Below are 20628 nucleotides of genomic sequence, written 5' to 3' on the forward strand. Positions count from 1 at the left end.
TAATATCTTCAAACAACTTTAATGTAATGTACTTTTTTGTAATTATAATTCCATGTGAATCAAGCATGTATATTTCCACAATTTCACATTCTCCATCTAATTCTAGATGTTGGTGTTCTAATGACAATTGTGATTCTTTCCTAATCAGGACAAAACAGATATTGTCAGCCCACTTAGTCTACGTTTAGACTTTGCTCCAAAAGATACTGAAGCTGGTCCTAGTCTCAATAGCCAGACAGTGACATCCAGGGAGTTTTTTGTAAGTTCAAGGAAATGCCACAGATATGTTCTATTCACAACTGAATTCCTTATGTGCAATTTAATTTTCCATTTCAACTCTTTTAGATTCCATTCTCCAAAGACTGTGGTGATGATGAACAATGCATAACAGATCTTGCTATTAAAGTTCAATCAAATATTCCAAGCAACAGGTGGGAAAATTTAACTATTTTTGATTAGTTGAACTTATTAAGGAATAAAATATCCTAATTTTCATTTGAAAGAAGAATCGACACATTCTTTTTCACTATCAATGTTGAGTCTCCCTTATTGCTCTTAAATTACTCAATGCTAAGTATTTCACGGATAATTTTCTTTTAGATGCTAGTCAGGCACAATGTACCTGAAGGGCATCAAGACTGTGTAACTTGAATCTTTTTGCATTTGGAGATTGCATGGCCTATATGTACTTGCAAAGCACAGGATTAATACTGCCCAATTACCCTTCATTGTTTCTGTCTGATGCACCCACAGTAGCAACAGTGACATTCTCTAACATGGAAGACGATGGAAGAGAATGTGTCCAGGGTGCATGGGATCCTTGCTTATGCTGGCTGATTTTCCAAGAGAGCAGGAAGTGTAGACTGAGTCAATGGGTGGGAGGCTGGTTTGTGTGATGCACTGGGCTTCATTCACGACTCTATGTAGTTTTTTTTGTGGTCTTCGTCAGAGCAGGAGCCATACCAAGCTGCGAAACATTCAGAAAGAATGCTTTCTATAGTGCATCGGTAAAAGTTGGTGAGAGTCATAGAAATATAGAAACTAGAAGCAGGTGTAGGCCATTCAGCCTTGTCATAGCTGACATGCCAAATTTCCTCAGCCCTCCTGAGAAAGTAGAGGTGTTAGTAGGTTTTCTTAACTATAGCATTGGCGTGGAGGGATCAGGACAGGTTGTCGGTGACCTGGGCACCTAGAAACCTGACGTTCTCAACCATTTCTACTTCATCCCCATTGATGTCGACAGGGGCGTGTCCTCCACTATGCTCGCTGAAGTCGATGACTATCTCCTTCGTCTTTACTGATATTGAGGGAGAGATTATTGTTATCGCATCAATTCACCAATTCAATAATATCATCCCTCATTATCCTGAACTCCAAAGAGTGTAGACTCATCTTTTCCTCATCAGACAGCCTTCATCACAGGAATCAACATAGACAACATCCTTTGAACTGCTTCCAATGCAAGTCAATCCCTCATTAAATAACAAGTCCAAAACTGTACACAGTATCCAAGGCTCAGTCTGACCGATGTCTTGTGCACTTTTCAGAAAGTTTTCCAACTTTTTTATCCATCCTCTTGCCATAAAGGCCGACATTCCACTTGCCTTCCTTGTTATTAGCTATACCTGTTTGCTAACTTTTTGTAATTCATGTATATGGATAGCCAGGTCACTCTGTACTGAAGTATTTCTGAAGTCCGATGTATCTCATGGCAACATCATCTATTTGGGCATACATGGTGTCTTTAAAGCTGAACTCAATTGTGCAAGTTGCTAACTTCATAAGTTCAGTGAATACAGCTTCAAACAATAACAGCATGTCTAAATTGCTAAGATATAGTGACAGGACGCAAGTATCTATGACTTTCTAGAGCAGCACATTAGTGAATAGGTTAGTGATGTTGAATGAGCACACGGACTGAAATTGCTACTGATGTGCAGAACATACACCAATGGTGTTCCCGTGGACCAGCTTTCACTAACATTTTCGACAAGAAACACATTTTCGATAAAATGACTCCTACCCTTGCTTATTTCCAATACGTAGATGATACATTTTCTATATTTGAATCTGCAGCTGCATGTAAGTATTTCCTTGCTCACATTGCTGGGCTCCATTCTGCACTCAAATTCATCTCTGAAATAGAGCACTCTAATGAATGCCCTTCCCACAATGTGCTAGACGAGAAACCCACTAATAGGCTCCCAACCGCGATTTAACACAAGACTACCTTTACAGGTCAATATATGCATTGGGTGTTCCATAGTTTCTTATCAGCAACCCTGTAAAAGGGGCCCAAGCTATTCTACTTACACACTTTACTAGCCACTTTATAAGTGAGCATTTAAAACAAAATGACTTCTGAGGAAGTGTTAACAGATTTGAGAAAAGTATCTTTATTTATAAAATAATGTTTGATACATATAGAGTGAGGCTCTAGCCTAAGCTTCTCAGTTCTGCTCAAGTTTGCTGTAGAAATGGAGTGCAGCAAAGCTATCCTGAGTGGTAATGGCTACACCGATCAGATCATTGCTCATTTGATATGGCGCCAATTCATAAAAGGACCTAAAGCTGACACTTTCAGCACTGAAAAGTGCCCAGTCTAGCTCAGATTACCCTGGAAGGATAAGCTGTCTCAAACGTTTGAGCAACCAGTGAAGCTAGCTAGCTGTTTCACACTGCTGCTCCTACGCAGTAGCAACAGGATTCTCAACTACTGTCAAACCAAAAACATTCTATCACGCAAATGAGTAGTGTGATATATGAATCTCAGTGCTGGTTTGATGCCAATTATGTTGCCCATAAATCCTGACAACTGGTGGAGCATATCAAACAGCATGTCCCTTCACAACAGGCAAAGTTTGTGCAGCATTTACTGAACAATACCAAAATTGCACTAACATATAGTAGTACCTCAATAGTAGTATCTCAACTACGCTTCTAGAATTAGAAACTACATAAATACATATGAAGGGCCTGGCCCTCTGCAGGCATAAGAAATTTGTCTGGCAACTTGAACAATCAGAGTCCATTTGCCAACCAGTCAGCACTCTATTTCTCATGCAGTATAAATTGTTCTTGCCTTTGGAACTTGATATCTGTCCATTCTGATGAGTGCAAAATTAAAAGCTTCAGTAACATGTCTCCTCTTTCAGCAATCATCAAATTTTGTAATACCAAATGACTGTTACATTTATGGTTTCCCAATCCCCTGGTATCTTTCCAGAATTCCCGAAGATTACAACCAATGCATCTGCTATCACTGACACCACTTCCTTTTAAGAACCAAGGATGCAGGCCATTAGGTCCAACGATTGCATAGCCTTTAGTCCCATTAATTTTTGCTTGTATATTTTCTCCAATTCCCCCCTCCCTTTTGCCTCTTGATTTTCTGTTATTCTTGGGATACATATTGTGTTTTTTACTATGAGAGCAAAGAAAAAATACTTGCTCTAAGTCTCTGCCATGTTTTTCATTATTAGTTCCCCAGTCTCAATCTCTCAGACCAGAAGACATCGGAGCAGAATTAGGCCACTTGATCCATCGAGTCTGCTCCGCCATTCAATCATGTCTGATTTTTTTCTCATGCCCATTCTCCTGCCTTTTCCCCGTAACCCCAATCCCCTTATTAATCAAGAAGGGGCCAACACTCACATTAGCTACTCTCTGTTTTTATTTACTTGTTTTATATGCTGTCTGTTTTTTATTTCTTTCTAGTTTTCTCTCATATTCCAATTTCTTCCTCTTTATTTTTTAATCATCCTTTGCTGATTTCTAACATTTTCCCATTCTGTGGAACTACTCCTACTCATTGCAGTGTTATACACCTTTTCTATCAATCTCATACTATCTTTAACCTCCGCTGGGTAGGGGCATTTGGCCATGCCGAATTCTCCCTCAGGGTATCCGTTCAAGCACCAGAGTGTGGCGACTCGGGGATTTTCACAGTAACTTCATTGCAGTGTTAACGTATGCCTACTTGTGACAATAATAAATTAATTAAACTGCAGCCAGCTATAGATGGTGCATCTTTTTCATAGACTCTTTCTTTCTTAAACTAATAACACCTATTCAAAAGTGAACAGGGTGCAACATTATCCAGGTAATGGACACGTATTTTCTTTACATATAAAGGGTGGGATTTTCCAGCAGGCTCCGCCAGTGCAGTGCTGACCCCCACCATGGGTTCCCCCGGAGTGTGAACAATGGGAAAGTTCGTTGCCAGCAATGGAATTGGAAGATCCTACTGCTGACCAATGGCGCTGCAAAACACGCCAGGAGTGGGTGGGGGGGCAAAAAAACCCACCACAATTGCATTTCAGTCTTTGAAAAGATTTGGTGCAAGGCATTCAGATACAAGGTTAAAAAAAATCTAACCACTTTCAGTGAACAGGGGCTAATGTGACGGTCGTAGCTCAGTTGATGCCACTCTCACATCCAAGTCATAGGGTGGGATTTTCTGGCCATGCTTGCTCCAAGACCGGGAAATCCCATCCAAGTCAATGGACCTTTTGCATGGTCCTGACCAACCCGCTACAATTCCCGTGGGACAGGAAAATTCCACCCATAAGATTCCAGGTTCAAGTCCAAATTAATAGCACAAAAATCAATACTAACACCCCAGTTCTGTACTGAGGAAGTGCTGCCTGTCTTTCAGCTAACATCTTAAACCGAGATCCCCCCGTCTGCTCAGGTGAATGTAGGAGATGGCATGGGGATATTTCAAAGAAGATCATAGGTGTTATTCTTGGTCCTGGCCAATGTTTATTCCTCAATTATCATCAGCAGTACAGATTGTCTGGACAACAATATATTGCGGTTTGTGTGAGTTTATTTTATGCAGATTGGCTGCCAGATTCCCCACTTTCCAACAGTCCCTACATTTCAAAAGTGCTCCACTGGCTGTAAAGTGCACTAAAATGCCAGACGGTTATGAAATGCATTATTTAAAATTCAAGTCCTTCTACAATAGTAATTCTCCTTTGTGTATTTACTTGCCTACAATTTATCACACTTCACTAATTTTTTTCAAATGTATATCTTAAATTAATCAATTTCTCTTATTTCTATCAACAGTAACTATATTGTTAGTAGCAAGCAAAAGCAAATAACCATTCACGTCGAGACAGAGAACAAGAGAGAAAATGCATTTAATGCTAAAGTCATGGTCCAGTTTTCTGATAACATCTTTTTTGCATCAGTAAGTAGAACATTTTACTTACATGTTATTTTACAGGATAACAAAAATATAGGGCAAAATATTATGACACACCCATTTTGTGGCGGGAAAATGTCGTAAAATCAGACATGATGTGACTCGCAGGAATGGAGCCCATTTTTGTGCCCATTCCCATTTCAGCAATAAAAGAAATCGTCAAAATCGGCAGCCTGCCCAAAAAGGGCAATACATCAATTTGCATTTCTTTGCGTTCATCACAATGTAATTAGTGGGTTTCACTCCCAATCGTCCCAGCTCACCTACCTTAACCACCTCGTTTGTTGCAGCCAGGTCAGTCAGGAAAACACCTCATGTGTAAAAGTTGCATTCAGGCTCTTGATCAGTGAGGGTGAGGGAGGAAGTAAATCTTCATGTTCAAACTGCTCCGTCCTGCTCAGAGGTGGGGTTTGTACGTGGTGGCCATGTTGTGTTTCAGGTCGGCGGGATGTGGGGATGTGGGGGGGGGGGGGGGGGTCCCGTGAGCGTATGGGGGGGGAGGGGTAGAGGGGCTGTTGTTGCTCACGGGGTCCAACCTCAGCATGGACCCAGGTCAGAATACTGGCCTTGGATCTTAACACTGATTCTGGTCCTAGTGCTGGCAGCAACAGGTGGGGGATGGGCTGGAAACTCTTTGAAATGGCAGTGCTGCAGCCTCAGGACTTGTCAAGCAGCACTGTCTGTGGCCACTATTACACAGGTTTGGGGTATGTGTTTGTGCATGGAGTGTGGGGTGGGACCTGTGGGGAAAGGTATGGGGAGTGTGCATTGCTGGGGGCCTGCGGGAGGGTATGGGGTGCAGGTGTTGCTGAGCTGTGGTGAGCAGAATTCTTTGACCTTTCCATCTGTCTCCCCCCTTCCCCAAATTCCCACCTGTTCAGATTAATCATATGGCATTTGCAATGCGATCCATTGATCTTTCTGTTCTTTTATTTGCTACTGGAGCTGAGGAGGATGAATTGGGGGAGAAGAGGCCCAGACCCTGCCACTTGCATGGGTAGAGGCAGGACGTGGCCACCATTTGTCCTGGGCGGGGAGTGGGGGGGGGAGGCAGGAGAAGGAGGGAGCAGAGACCCCAGCAGTGCAAGTGTCACATGCAAGTGTCCTTCGAGCAATTGTCGGGCATCACGTGTCGCGCAATGGCTCTGGCTCTGAAAGGTGACAGAACAGTGCCTGTCCATTTATTGCAGGACTTGGCACCATGGGGGCACAGGGGTCACCCACTCTCAGTGGCTATGAAAATGATAGCCACCTTAAACTTTTATGCCACCAGCTTCTTCCAGTGGAGACCTTTATGGCATTTCCCAAATATCTGTCCACAAGTGTGTTAAAAAGGTCACGGATCCCCTGTATGCCCGGACTGGCCAGTATATTAAACTTGACCTGGACTAGGCCCAGCAGGAAGCCCAGGCTGTAGGATTTGTGGCCAGGGAGGAAGAGCCCAGTGTGCGGGGATGGTTGTGAAGGATATGGGGTACCCGCTTCAGGCTTGACTGATGACGCCTGTGAGGGGGCCTGAGACTGAGGCGGAGACCCGATATAAGGGGGCCTGAGACTAAGGCGGAGACCCGATATAATGAGGCCCACGTTGCCAACCGTTCAATAGACCTCCAACCCTTCAATATAAAAAGGAAATGGTTCCCACATGCCTCTATTGTGCCACGTGGACTCTTATGCCAGCACCATAAATTATGCTTCCATTGTGAGCTGAAGCCCTTTGAGAGACATTACCTGACCAGACGTTCTGCTCCCCAGCCACATGCGCATCAGGTCTAGTTGACTGGACCAGCTGGTAATATGTTGGTGGACAATTCATATCATAGCAAGAGACTCCAATTGCAAAATGTAACACAGCCCCAGTTTTTTCCAGAGTATTAAAATTGTGTAGTAATCTCTTTAAGTCATTGTGCAAGAAAATTATTAATGTAAACAAATGAATAGATTATAGATATTACACATATATCAATATTTTATCCTATTATAAAGTTTTTGGAGAGGGAGAGATATCTGTATATTTAAATTCTCTGATGGGTGTTTATCCTTGTATTTTAACAGGTTAAGGACACCGACTGTAGTGAAGAAAATGCAAACTTGGTGTCCTGTGAAATTGGGTTACCATTTTTAAAAGCAGGAGCTAAGGTGATTTTTTTATAGCTTTTGTTAAGAACACTTCGGTGAATTTGTTAGTAATACATAATTGGAATAGCGATGCCAGCAAATTATTGATGGAGGGTAAGAGGGTTGAATTACCAAGCTTATACTGAAATCAATGGATACAAGGCTGGTCACAAGGGACAAAAAACACTCAGTGGAGAATGCCTACACTGGAATCCCTTTCTTCCATTCTTAACTTTCAAAATCCCTTACTGAGGTACCAAAAATGGTCAATATTCATCATGAAGATCATCAAGGAAACAGAAAACAGTGAGCGATAAGGCAAGGTAGATAAGGAAGTAATCACCAGATGATCGTAAGTGAGATGGATGGTCCCTGAGAGATCTGGCTTATCTAATACAATCCTGGCTACAAATATCTCCATAGTCCTCAAACTCCTAGCTGAATCAACTATAATTGGCTACCCAGGAAGATGATGAAAATCAATTTAGTCCAGAAAGAGTTTTTAAAATATGAAGAGGTATGACGTGCTCCATATTTGCCCCAGAAATGGGCAAAATGGTCTCCCAGCCACATGCTTCCCTCCGGTGGCAAGTGGCATGTTGTTTGCTAGCAGTGGGATTCTCTGGTCCTACCACTGTCAATGGGAATTCACACTGACGTCATCCCATGCCAGCGGGAAACCTTCGGGCAGGGGTACATTGCCAGCAGGACTAGAAAAACCCATGGGCATGAACGGCTGGAGAACTCCAGTCGAGATTTAAACTTGAAACAGGAAGAGTATCAGAATGAACAGCAGGGTGAGGAAGCATGAGGTAACAGTCACTTAAGCAGCCAGAGTCCTTGGAGATACAGTAGGAAGGGCTCTGGTTGGAAGCATTTTCAATAACGACCATAATGTAGAATAAGGAATGAATGTACATTTATTCATGGTTTTTTCTGAAGTCTAAAGTTAGAATAATCCTGGTGTTCTCTTGCAGTTATTTTCTTCAATATAGATTTAGAAATTGCTCACCTTATGACTAAATGCTTAAGTCAGGACAAAGCTAGAAGTTAAATAAACTAAATTCAAATTTTATTTTTGTACATTGATAGAGCTCGTTTGACATCAACTTTGATTTTAATTTCAACAAACCACAGCGGGATACATATGTGAACTTCCATGCTAAAAGGTAGATACCAAGCATAATGATCAAGATAACTTATCTTAAATGTTTTTCCAATTTCTATTTGGAAGTTTGAGTTGTACCATAGCTGTTTTCTTTTACAGTGAGAGTCATGAAGATCCAAACACTCTTTTAGACAACAAAGCAAGCATCAGTTTTACCGTACAGTATGATACTGAAATTCTCTTCTCAAGGTATGGAGGAAATTGCCAATTCAACAGTATTCTCTTGTACTTTATTATTGAATTAACATTTGAGTGATCTGTGGTCATCAAAATGAAGGATGTCAGTGATCAGAACAGAATTTTTTTTGCTGTTAACTCCTTCATCCTTTGTAAACTACAATCCTGTCCCCGAACCTCCTGTCCATTTCCAATATCAGGGTGGCATTGCGGCACACTGGTTAGCACTGCTGCCTCACAGCGCCAGGGACCCAGGTTTGATTCCCAGCTTGGGTCATTGTCTGTGTGGAGTTTGCATGTTCTCCCCGTGTTGTGGGAATTTCCTCCAGTTTCCTCCCACAACCTGAAGGACATGCTAATTAGGTGCATTAACCCGAACAGGCACCAGAGTGTGGCGACTAGGGGAATTTCACAGTAACTTCATTGCAGTGTTAATGTAAGCCTTACTTGTGACTAATAAATAAACTTTTAAAAAATCCTTGAGCGCAGGGTCTGGGAGAGGGAGGCCCAAAACACCAGGGCCCATACTCTAGGTGGGCCCATGCTCTTTGGTCCAACAGCCTGTCAATTGAGATGATCTATTCACCAGAATGGCTGCTTTGCAAATATAGAAATGTAGAGCCATTGGAAAAAGGAGCAGGAGGAGACCAATTGGCCCTTCGAGCCTGCTCCGCCATTCATTATGATCATGGCTGATCATTCAACTCAATAGCCTGATCCCATAGAAACATAGAAAACTCTGGCCTGTGATTGCTGTCGTTTTAATAACAACAATCATTGGCCAAGGTGGACACTATGATTCCCCAGTCTTTCCTTTTTTTGCTTACCTCATGAATGCTTTTTTTTTGGGGCATTGGTGGGTGCTTCAGTCTTCACTTTAGACCTGGCTGGAGGCTGCTATTGCGTGAGATAAGATAAAGCACCTAATGTATGGGTGCCCAGACGTTTGTGACTTGAAATCTTTTTTGACAGTCTTTCTATCACAACCTCCTAGTGCAGTTTGCCCAACCTCCCTGACAGGGATATTCAACATATAGTGCAATATAGGCTTTATACTGCCTGACAATGGATAAAATGAAGAAAAATACATCATGAACATTCTCACATGCTATCATGTAGAGAGTTTCTCTGCTTAAGGGCATTTGTAAAGCAGGTGTTTTTCTTACAACAATCTAGTACTTTACACAGAATCGTAGAATTGTTACAGTGCAGGAGGAGGCCATTTGGCCCATCTTGTCAACACCGACTCTCCAAACGAGCATCATGACTTAGTGCCATTCCCTTGCCTTTTCCCTGTCCCCCTGCGCATTATTCCCATTCAAATAATCATCTAATATCTCCTCAAATGCCTCCCTTGAACCTGCCTCCACCATACATCCAGCCAGTGCATTCCAGACCCAAAGCATTCATTGTGTGGAAAGTTTTATCTCACATCACATCTTAGATCATTCCTGCTCTCCTCCCCATTCATGGTGAGCAGGACTTGGAGTCTATAATCTGTCTCTCTTTCACTCTGCTTCTTAAGCAAAAAAGGCAATAAGGTTTTATTAGCTACTTCTGCTGCTTGGCATTTTTTTAATGGTCATTTTTATCAATCGCTAATCTTTAAAATTATCAACTTATTGCTCCGATTTTGTTTTCGCTCAGTGAGTTTTGTCTTTTCTTCATGCCTTAACTTTTTTGCTTGAAGTTATGCCAGATTGCTTTTTGGAGGATTGGCTAAAGCAGGTTATCTTTGCTCCAGTAGAAATGGGAAGTGTTGGAAATGCTCAGCACATCTGGCAGCAGCTGTGCAGAGGGAAACAGAGTTCAGTGACCCTTCATCAGAACTAATACAGAGCATGAACATGAAACATTGCTGAGTGTTTCTAGTATTTTCTGTTTACATTTCAGATTTTGAGCATCTGCAATATTTTGCTCTCGATGATGAGCATTTGTAACTGTTGTTAATCTCAAATTAAAGTGGGACAACATTTATTATTCATGCAAAGTATGTTTCCTATTAACTAAGCCCACTTGTATAATTAGAAATAACTCATTATTACAGGTGAATTGCCATTTTTAAACCCAGAAATTAGGTGTCATGGGCAAATTGAGTATTTCTCTGTTAGATTAAGATACTCCCATTTGGATTTGGGATTATTGTTGGTGGTGCTTGTGAGGTTCAGGTCTTGGATGCATCAACCATCCGATGGCTTTGAATGTATTAATGAGCAGTTCCTTTGATTTAATCCCAAGATTTGGGAAAACATGCCTCAGCCTATTTCAAAAATTAAAACATCTCCTTATTACGGACCAATGGTGCGAAAGTTTGTCTCTCTCCCCAGCTCTGACAAACAGTGGTTTAGTGTTTGAATGCAATAAGTTGAAATAAGTGTTCAAAAGGAAATTGGATAAATGCTTGGAGAAGAAAGGGCAGGCGGGGGATGTGATTTCTGTTTGAAAGAACTGGCACAGGTTCAACGGGTTCAATGGTCTCCTTCTGGGTTGCAGTATTTCCATAGGAGCCAAAGTACATTGCAAAGGTGGGGTGGTGAGAGTGGAGAATAAGGGGGCTGGAAACAAGGGAAGTCATGATTTCTCTCCCTGACCCGGCTTGAGCATGTTGATAATTTCTAAATCTGTACCCATCTTTTTGTTTATATCTCCCTAACTGAATTTCTGCTGCTAACATACCACCAGAGTGGCCCTAACCAGCTGACATATCTAAAGCTGTGACTGCAACACAATATCCACCACACTATCCTCCTCAAGCACTTCTACTCTGTTGTCCAGTTCAGGTGGACTGTCCTCATCCAATCCCACTCCTTTTTACCTGATTGCATTCAGAACTTCTGTACTGATAGCTTGTTTTCCGAACTCCAAACCAGTACTCTGAGAATCCAACTATCTGTCTTTAGTCATGCCCTGTTCCTAATTTACATCTTGTCCTTGGCAGTATTATCCACAGACATGAGAAAAGCTTCTTTGTGTATGTTGCTGACACCCAGCTTTCTTTCTGCATCACCTCTCTCAAGTCTGCCACAAACTATGTGCACTCACACTTAAAAATGAGCTCAAACTTTCTCTGGCCATGCATAGGGAACAACAAATTCATCATCTCCTGCTCTTCCTGCAAACTCCAAACATCAGCATTATCCCAGGGATAAAGGTGCTCTGTGGTCTTGTTCATGTAAACCTGGCTGACTCTCTAAACACATCATGCCTAATTAACTTGACTACAGTAGGATCATAAGATTCCTACAGTGCAGAAAGAGGCCATTCGGCCCATCGAGTCAACACCGACCACAATCCCACCCAGGCCCTATTCCCGTAACCCCACACATTTACCCTGCTAATCGCCCTGACAATAGTGTCAATTTTAGCATAGCCAATCAACCTAACATGCACATGTTGGCAGCACAGTGGTTAGCCCTGACCATGCAAAGGTTTGTTGATCTCAGGTGGGATTTTCTGGCTGGTGAGCAAGAAAATGCAATAGATCTTTCATATATCAACCTTCAGAAGGAATTCAACAAGGTGTCACACAAGAGGTTGGTTGAGAAAATGGAAGCATGTGGAATTAAGGGGAAAGTGACTGTATCGGTATGGAATTGTGTCAGTGACAGGAAGCCAAAGATGATGCTGATTGAATGTTTTTCCAGGCAGAGAGGTGGTTTGCAGGGCTGTTCCCTGAGAATCAGTTTTCGGAAATTTAGACTCTAACGTTTTGACCCACTGGGCTGACCATATCTATACCGGTGAAGGGTGCAGGTGATGCCATAATGATACGTCCTCTGTGGATTCTGAGGTATCATCCTTAGAGTTGGGTTTGGGACTGTGGCTCTGGCTGTTTGGGATTGCTGGCTTCCTCCCGTTTCCTGTTGGTACCTGGGATAGAGAGCAAAAAAATAGTGACTGATTAAGTAGGTTCCTTAAATAAATACATCTCTCACCCAGTGCAACTGCCAACTGGAGGCTTCATCATATGCTTGCTGAAGGAGTTCCACTTTTATTGCCCATCCCTAATCACTCTTGAGAAGGCAGTGGTGAGCCTTCTTGGACTGCTGCAGTCAATGTGGTCTAAATACACCCATAGTGCTGTTAGGAAGAGAGTTCCAGGGTTTTGGCCCAGTAAAGTGAAGGAACGTGATATATTTCCAAGAAAGGATGGCGTGTGGCTTGGAGGGAAATTTGAAGGTGGTGGTGTTTTCATCCATCCAATGCCCTTGTCCTTCTGGATGTAGTGGTCATGGATTTAGAAGGTGCTGCCAAAAGAGCTTTGGTGAATTGCTGCAGAGCATCTTGTAGATGGTACACACTGTTGCCACAGTTCGTTGAAGGTGGAGAGAATTGAAGTCTGAGGAAAGGGAGCAATCAAGTGGGCTGCTTTGGCCTGGATGGTGTTGAGCTTCTTGAATGTTGTCAGAGGTGCACTCACCCAGGCAAGGAATCACACTCCTGAATTGTACCTTGTAGGTTGTGGACAGACTTTGGGGAGTCAGAAGGTGAGCTACTCACCACAGAATTCCCAGCCTCTGATGTGGATGAAATTCCTATTATGTCTATGACAGCTGTTGAGCATTCCCCAGTAAATTATTCAAAAACCATTTGTCTTGCAAAGGATATGTGATTGAGAGCAAGAAGTAGCTGGCAGATGTCCCATTCGCTGGTGAGTTCAGCAACCCAAACATCAGTCTGACATTCTGTGTATCCATGCACTTAAAAGTGCCTGATATCCTCTCAGAATAATAGAATCATAGAATTACTGTGCAGAAGAGGCCCTTTGGCCCATCTAGTCCACACTGACACATTAGAAACACTGAATTCCCACCTAATCCCATCTGCCAGCGCTTGGCCCATAGCCCTGAATGTAATGTCGTGCCAAATGCTCATCCAGATACTTTTTAAAGAATGTGAGGCAACCCGCCTCCACCACCCTCCCAAGCAGCACATTCCAGGCCATTTCTGAGTAAAAAAGTTTTTCTTCACATCACCCCCAAACCTCTTGCCCCTCACTTTGAACAACTGTCCCCTCGAGACTGACCCTTCAACTAGGGGGAGTAGTTGTTCCTTATCCATTCTGTCCATGCCTCTCATAATCTTGTACACTGCGATCAAGTTGGCCCTCAGTCTTCTCTACTCCAGCAAAAACAACCCAATCCTACCCCACCTCTCTTCATAATCTAAATGTTCCATCCCAGGGAGCATCCTGGTGAACTTACCCTCCAGTGCAACCACATCATTCCAATAATGTGGCGACCAGAACTGCACACAGTGCTCCAGCTGTGGCCCCATCAAAGTTCCATACAGCTTCAGCATGACTTTCCTGCTTTTGTAATCAATTCCTCAATTGGTAAAGACAAGTGTCCTATATGCCTTTTTCACTACCCCACTAACATGCCCTGCTGCTTTCAGAGATCTGTGGACAAACACACACAAGGTTCCATTGTTCCACAGAATGTCCTAGTATCATGCCACTCATTGAATACTTTCTTGTCAAATTACTCCTTCCAAAGTGTACCACTTCACACTTTTCAGGGTTAAATTCCACCTGCCCATTTGACCATTCTGTCTCTATCTTCTTGCAGCTCAAGACATTCTGCTTAACTGTTAACCACCTGCCCAATCTTTGTGTCATCCACAAACTTACTAATCCTACCTCCCAGTCAACAATGTCATTTATATAAATGATGAATAATAAGGGGCCCAACACAGATCCCTGTGGTACACCACTGGACATTGGCTTCCAGTCACTAAAACAGCCTTTTGTCATTACCCTCTGTCTCCTACACCTGAGCCAATTTTGAATTCACTTTATCAAATTACCCTGTATCCCATGTGAATTTACCTTCTTTACAAGTTTCCCATGTGGGATCTTTTCAAAGGATTTGCTGAAATCCATATAAACTTCATCAACTGCACTTCCCTCATCTACACAGCTGGTCACCTCCTCAAAAAATTCAATCAAATCTTGAGTGTTGGTTTACATTTAATAAACAAGGCATTAACCCTGAGGGGAGAGCAACTTCTCATTATTTCTGCAGCATTCACTACCTCTGCATCCTTCACTATCTCTGCAATATCCACTATTTCTGCAATATCCACTATCTCTACAGCATTCAGTATCCATCGAAAGCTTTAACATGTCAGTTTTATCAGCACTACTCCCATTTTGTACCACCAAATAATGACAAGAATTTATCATTAATCAATAGCTCAGTCTCAGGTGGTGTATCATAACCTATTCTGAGCACCACAACTTTGAAAAGATGTGAAAGTATTTAAAAAGTTGCCCAAAGATTGAGAAATATGGATCCAAAAATGAGGGACTTCAGCCATGTGAATGGGATTGTGCTTCATTGAGGAGATTTAATAGTGACATTCAAAATCATGCGGAATCCAGACAGAGAAGAATAAAATAAAGTTTCTTTTGGCAGAATGAATACTAGGCAATATAGATTTAAGGCAATTGGCAAAGGAACCAAAGCTGGCATGAGGAAAAATGTTTTATGTAGCAAGTTGTTATGAGCAGGGATGCGCTGCCAGACAGGGTGGTGGAAGTGGATTCAATCTTGTCTTTGAAAAGGTTATTGGTTAAACACCTGGAGCAGAAAACATTGTATAATGACAGAAAATATGGAGATAGAAAAACTAGCCAAATTCCTTCTACAGGGATCCGCATGATCTTGAAAGGACAAATAGCCTCATTTTTTGCTGGAGCTATTTTGTGGCCCTTTACCTCCTTTATCTTCGGAGCGTAATAAAATATTGGTCCTAATACCATTCTGTTGAAAAATTTTAGATAAATAATTGATAAGGGATTCCACATATGTTATATGATGCTCTATAAAATAATGGCTAACACAACAAACTACAAATTTAAATAATGAAGTTGTGAAATGTTATATTTTGTATTTGTGATTGTTTATTCCAATTCTTAGCCACAGCTTTGATTCTTCTTTCTTCGATGTTACAGAGTTACGAACATAAATTACTATGAAATTTCTCCTGACAAACTGGTTCCTAAAATAGTACAGAAATTGGATGATCCAGAATACATTATTACACTCAGAGTACGTATGTTTTGTTGTTGCAGCCAAGTGCACACTATTGGGCATTTCCTCTATCATCTTTCATAAAGGACAACAAACCAGGTGAAATTATCCAATGTGATGTTAGTGTTTGTATGAAAAACATTAATGTGAAATTAAAACATAGAACAGTACAGCACAGAAACAGTCCCTTTGGCCCATGATGTTGTGCTGAATATGATGCCAAATTAAAGCAATCCCTTCTGCCTGCCCTTGGTCCATATCACTCTGTTCCTCGAATATTCATGTGCTTATCTAAAAATCCCTTAAACACCCCTATTGTATCTGCCTGCATCACCACCACCACTGGCAGTGTACTCCAGATACCTATCACTTTCTGTGCAGTAATTTGCTATCATAGTAATGTTGCAACCCTTTTATTAATTTTGTTTTGTTTTTTGTAGGAAATAATAGCTACAGGGTACAACTAATTCATGTATATTATATTTTAAAGGTCAATACTGGGCATTTCCCTGTACAGACGGCCTATATTACTGTTAAAATACCAGTAGCCACAAAAAAGGACAATCAACTTCTGTACCTTACTGGAGTAAAGCAGGTATGTTGTGTTTATAATTAAGTAATAAGTAATTATCGCTTAGCAGTATTGCAACAGCAGTGAAGTTCACCTTGCGACAACTGCAACTTTTGTACAAAAAGCAATGTAAATCAGTTGCTTTGCACAATCACTCAAGGCCAAAGTTCCTCCCAGCTGGTTGATGCTGGATCATATGCACTCAGTAAAATAACCTTGTTGAAATACAATACATTCAAAATGCAGTATCCAGGAGCAAAATTTTGGCTTTCTTCTTCTGTCATTCCAGTATCTCTTGCTATAGGTAAACCTACATTTTATATTACGCCCAATCAACAACGTATGTCCTAGAGTAGACGCAAACAAAACTGACTGGCCCGAATCGCCAACCTCCTCAGAACCTGGCAAGAATCTCGATGCCCTAGTAAATGGCCAAAATACCCACTTCCCAACAGGTGTGAGGACTCTCAGGATTCACCCAAATCACCCTACCCGCCCTGTAATTATGCAAACCTGTTAATTTGAATGTCATTATCAGTTTGACAACCCATTCATCAGTATCTCACCATTCACCTAGCCTTGTAGCGGGAACGTCACCAGGCAGGCTTTACATGTGCTAGCCACAAGCAGAGAGATAGAACATAGAACATAGAAAAACTACAGCACAAACAGGCCCTTCAGCCCGTAAGTTGCGCCGAACATATCTCTACACACTAGGCTTACCTATAACCCTCAATCCTACTAAGTTCCATGTACTCATCCAGAAGTCTCTTAAAAGACCCTATCGAATCCGCCTCCACCGCCACCGCCGGCAGCCGATTCTACGCACCCACCACCCTCTGAGTGAAAAACTTACCCCTGACATCTCCTCTGTACCTACTCCCCAGCACCCTCAACCTGTGTCCTCTTGTGGCATCCATTTCAGCTCTGGGGAGAAGCCTCTGAGAATCCACTCGATCAATACCTCTCAACATTTTATACACCTCTATCAGGTCACCCCTCATCCTTCATCTCTCCAATGGGAAAAGACCGAGCTCTCTCAACCTATCCTCATAAGGCATGCCACCCAATCCAGGCAACATCCTTGTAAATCTCCTCTGCACCCTTTCAATGGCTTCCACATCCTTCCTGTGATGAGGTGACCAGAACTGAGCACAGTACTCCAAGTGGGTGCTGACCAGGGTCTTATAAAGCTGCAGCATTATCTCCCAACTCCTAAACTCAATTCCTTGATCGATGAAGGCCAGTACACCAGACGCCTTCTTAACCACATCCTCTACCTGTGAAGCTGATTTGAGAGTTACAAAGAACAAAGAACAAAGAACAACCCAGCACGGGAAACAGGCCCTTCGGCCCAACAAGCCCGCGCCGCCGCATCACCCTACACCTATTCTACCCTGCGTGTCTACGAATAGAACCACTGACTTAGCCAGATTCAGGGGAGAATTCTATGAACCCGGACCCCAAGATCCTTCTGATCTTCCACATGGCTAAGAGTTTTACCCTTAATACTATATTCCTTCATCCCATTGGACCTGCCAAAATGAACCACCAAGATGGTGTGCTGGATCCTGAGGGTCCAGGGGAGCACCACCAATCCTTCAGAAAAGAGGTCATGCTTTCCCCTACCAATCATGGGTCAATCCCCACCCCCCAACACACACACCACATGAGTATGAAGGTGACCCAACAAGAGCCCCTTCCCCTTCAGACTCACTACTCAGCACTCCTTCCCCCCTCAGAATCCTCTCAGCCCCATCCCCACTCAGACCCCCACTCAGTCTCCCTTTCTGCACCCCTGGCATTGACACCCTGGCTTGGCACCTTGGACCTCTAGGGGACTTGAGGAGTTGGGTCCAGTGGTCATTTGCTCCTCCGCTGCTGTCAGGTTGCAGAGGAATGTTCCCTCAAGGACCTGGGGGTGTTGGATGGGCTCAGGCTGGCAGAAAGGGATTGACCTCGCCACTCTCCACTGGGATGAGGGTCTCAAGGCTGGACTGCCCCTTCTAGTCTGGTATATCTGAAGATCACCCCTGGCATGGTGATTTTGGGCAGCTATATGATCAACATCTGCATTCCTGCCGTCAGCTGTGAAAATTGTTAAGTGGCCAGGTGGCTTTAATCTCCATGCTCCATGATTTACTCAGAATGATTGTGGTTTGCAAGAGAGCAAGTGAAACCACAGGCTGTCAATTAGGCTTTGACTCTGCCAACATTGCAGTCAGGAGCAATGGGGTGCTTAAGATCCATTCAAGTATGAAGGGAAATGAGAATAAACACATGTGGCTGGAGGATGGTAGAAATCCATTAAGCTGTCAATAGAAGTTTTTTTCAAGGCATTGCACATTGAATTTGTTAGAATTCCAAGATTTCCATTGGAATGGAGAGAGTTTCAAAGAGTTCAGTTTGCTAGAAGTTTCAGAAAATTGAAATCAAAGTTGTGTGCAGACACGGGGGCTGAGTGCACAGCTGTGCAGACTAGAACCACCTCGTGCCCCCCACCTCAGGTGAAATTGACATCTCTTTATCAGAAGACTACAAAGGGATCTGCTCACACATGCAGCTTCTGACAGGAAGAAAGAAAAATCTCTGCTGCAAAATGGAGTTCTGCAGTAATTTAAAATGATGCCAGCTGTCCAGTGGCCTGCCAGCACCACGAACCCCTCTCCAAAGAGTCATCCAATGGAATCCTTAGAATTCGAACAAATTCAATGTGCAGCACGTTAAGCAGAGTCATAAAGGTTTACAGCATGGAAACAGGCCCTTCGGCCCCACTGGAGCAAGATTCCATTGACAGCTCAATGGATTTATATCATCCTCCAGCCACCTCAGGTTCAAGAGGGAGGGGTGTGGCTGACTGCGGGCCCTGAGGAAAGGGCAGGCTGAGGGAGGGGAGCTGAGGCGGGGGGGGCCTGAGTGGGGACAGGGGTCAGGTCAGGTCGGGTCACCCTCAGGAGGGTGGTTACAATTTATTTGTGGGTGGGGCAAAGATGCCTCTTTTCAGTTAAGGGTTTTGGTAGCCCTTCCCTGGTGGGAGCTGGTGGGGGGACCATTTCATTTTATGGGAGGGGGGTCTGTCTGAGTGTGGAGATAGGAATGCCCTTCAAAATTGGCAGCTGCAGTCCCGGAACAGCCAGGCTGGCTAGTGGGTTGCTCGAAATGAGCTTATTAACATCTCTCAGGTGGATGAATCCTAACACTAGTGGAAAACTCTCCCATTTTCCCAACAGCATGGGCACTTTGCCTCAAAAGGGGAAAAGCAGGCCCAATATAAACACAATTATTGTTTTTATTCATGAGATTTTCATGAATAGAGTGCAGTATACCTACTGCACTTGGTGGTTTCTGTCATTCAAGCCATGTATTTCTAATCCTGTATTTGAGCTTGTGGTGGTCACCTGTATCAATTCTGTGGTCAAAAGCAATTTCCCTGATTGGTATGCTGATTGTTCTAAGGAAGGTCGGAATGATCCTTGAATCTCTTTTATTGAGCAGGATCAGGTAAGGAGATGTACTTCTAACAGGAACGGCTCTAAGCTGTGGGTAGAAATTCATAAGTTTACCTCTTCAGAAAGTTTAACAATCAATAGTGCCATTACTGCAGCAAAGAAGAAACTGGCCTATGCGCATCAATCATAATCCATCACTGCTTCTTTATTCAATGGGCTACCTTCAACATTTGGGACTGATATTCAGGAGCAGTGGAGTAATGAAGGACAATTTATATTTTGTACTTGGTCATTTGATACAGTGATTCTGTTTTTCTAAAATAATTGCAGGAAAACAACATAATTTGTGACGCAAAACTTAATACTCAGAATATTGAACAGAAGAAACGTTCCACAGCTTTTAACAAGGAGAGTCTCCGGGATGTAAATGATTTGGTAAGGCAGAATGTTATTACTTAATATTTTAGTACTTGGACCTGGCATTTACTTAGAGTTTAGTCACTTAAAATAATGTTTGGCAATTTATGTAAATAACTTAACCTATTTTCACTACACAACCATCCAGTATGTCCCTGCATCTGATTGCCATGGCAGCCAACTATATGTCACCAAAGCCAACTGATCAGATATCTTGGTCGGTGTTGGGTATTTTGGCACTTAGGCAGTAATGTAAAGAGAACCTGGCCACGTGTTGGAAAGTTGTGTTAATGCTCAGGATTCAACTGGGAAATTGTTCTCGAATCAGCTACTAATTATCAGCTACAAATAGCTGGACCATTGCAGATTCCTTCATTTGATTGGAATCCACCCTTACAAAAATGACAGCCTTCCTCCAATGCTGGCTCCCTGTCAAGTGCTTGCAGCATGAGCTCCCAAACTGCATTTCATGTGTG

At 42.7% G+C, this 20628-nt stretch overlaps 1 protein-coding gene across 1 annotated transcript in view; it reads left to right on the forward strand.

The window, feature by feature from the left end:
* The window catches only part of itga2.2 (integrin, alpha 2 (CD49B, alpha 2 subunit of VLA-2 receptor), tandem duplicate 2), a 131849-nt gene that overhangs the window by 100072 nt on the left and 11149 nt on the right, over positions 1 to 20628 (forward strand). The window contains exons 18-26 of the mRNA XM_080185564.1: positions 149 to 259; positions 346 to 431; positions 5077 to 5200; positions 7271 to 7354; positions 8426 to 8502; positions 8601 to 8690; positions 15637 to 15733; positions 16206 to 16310; positions 20066 to 20170. Of these exons, the coding sequence (XP_080041690.1) occupies positions 149 to 259; positions 346 to 431; positions 5077 to 5200; positions 7271 to 7354; positions 8426 to 8502; positions 8601 to 8690; positions 15637 to 15733; positions 16206 to 16310; positions 20066 to 20170 (879 nt within the window). The remainder of the gene's footprint in view (positions 1 to 148; positions 260 to 345; positions 432 to 5076; positions 5201 to 7270; positions 7355 to 8425; positions 8503 to 8600; positions 8691 to 15636; positions 15734 to 16205; positions 16311 to 20065; positions 20171 to 20628) is intronic.

Source organism: Carcharhinus amblyrhynchos, chromosome 1 (genome assembly GCF_965287045.1).
Source record: "Carcharhinus amblyrhynchos chromosome 1, sCarAmb.v2.hapA, whole genome shotgun sequence".
NCBI classification, from domain to species: Eukaryota; Metazoa; Chordata; class Chondrichthyes; order Carcharhiniformes; family Carcharhinidae; genus Carcharhinus; species Carcharhinus amblyrhynchos.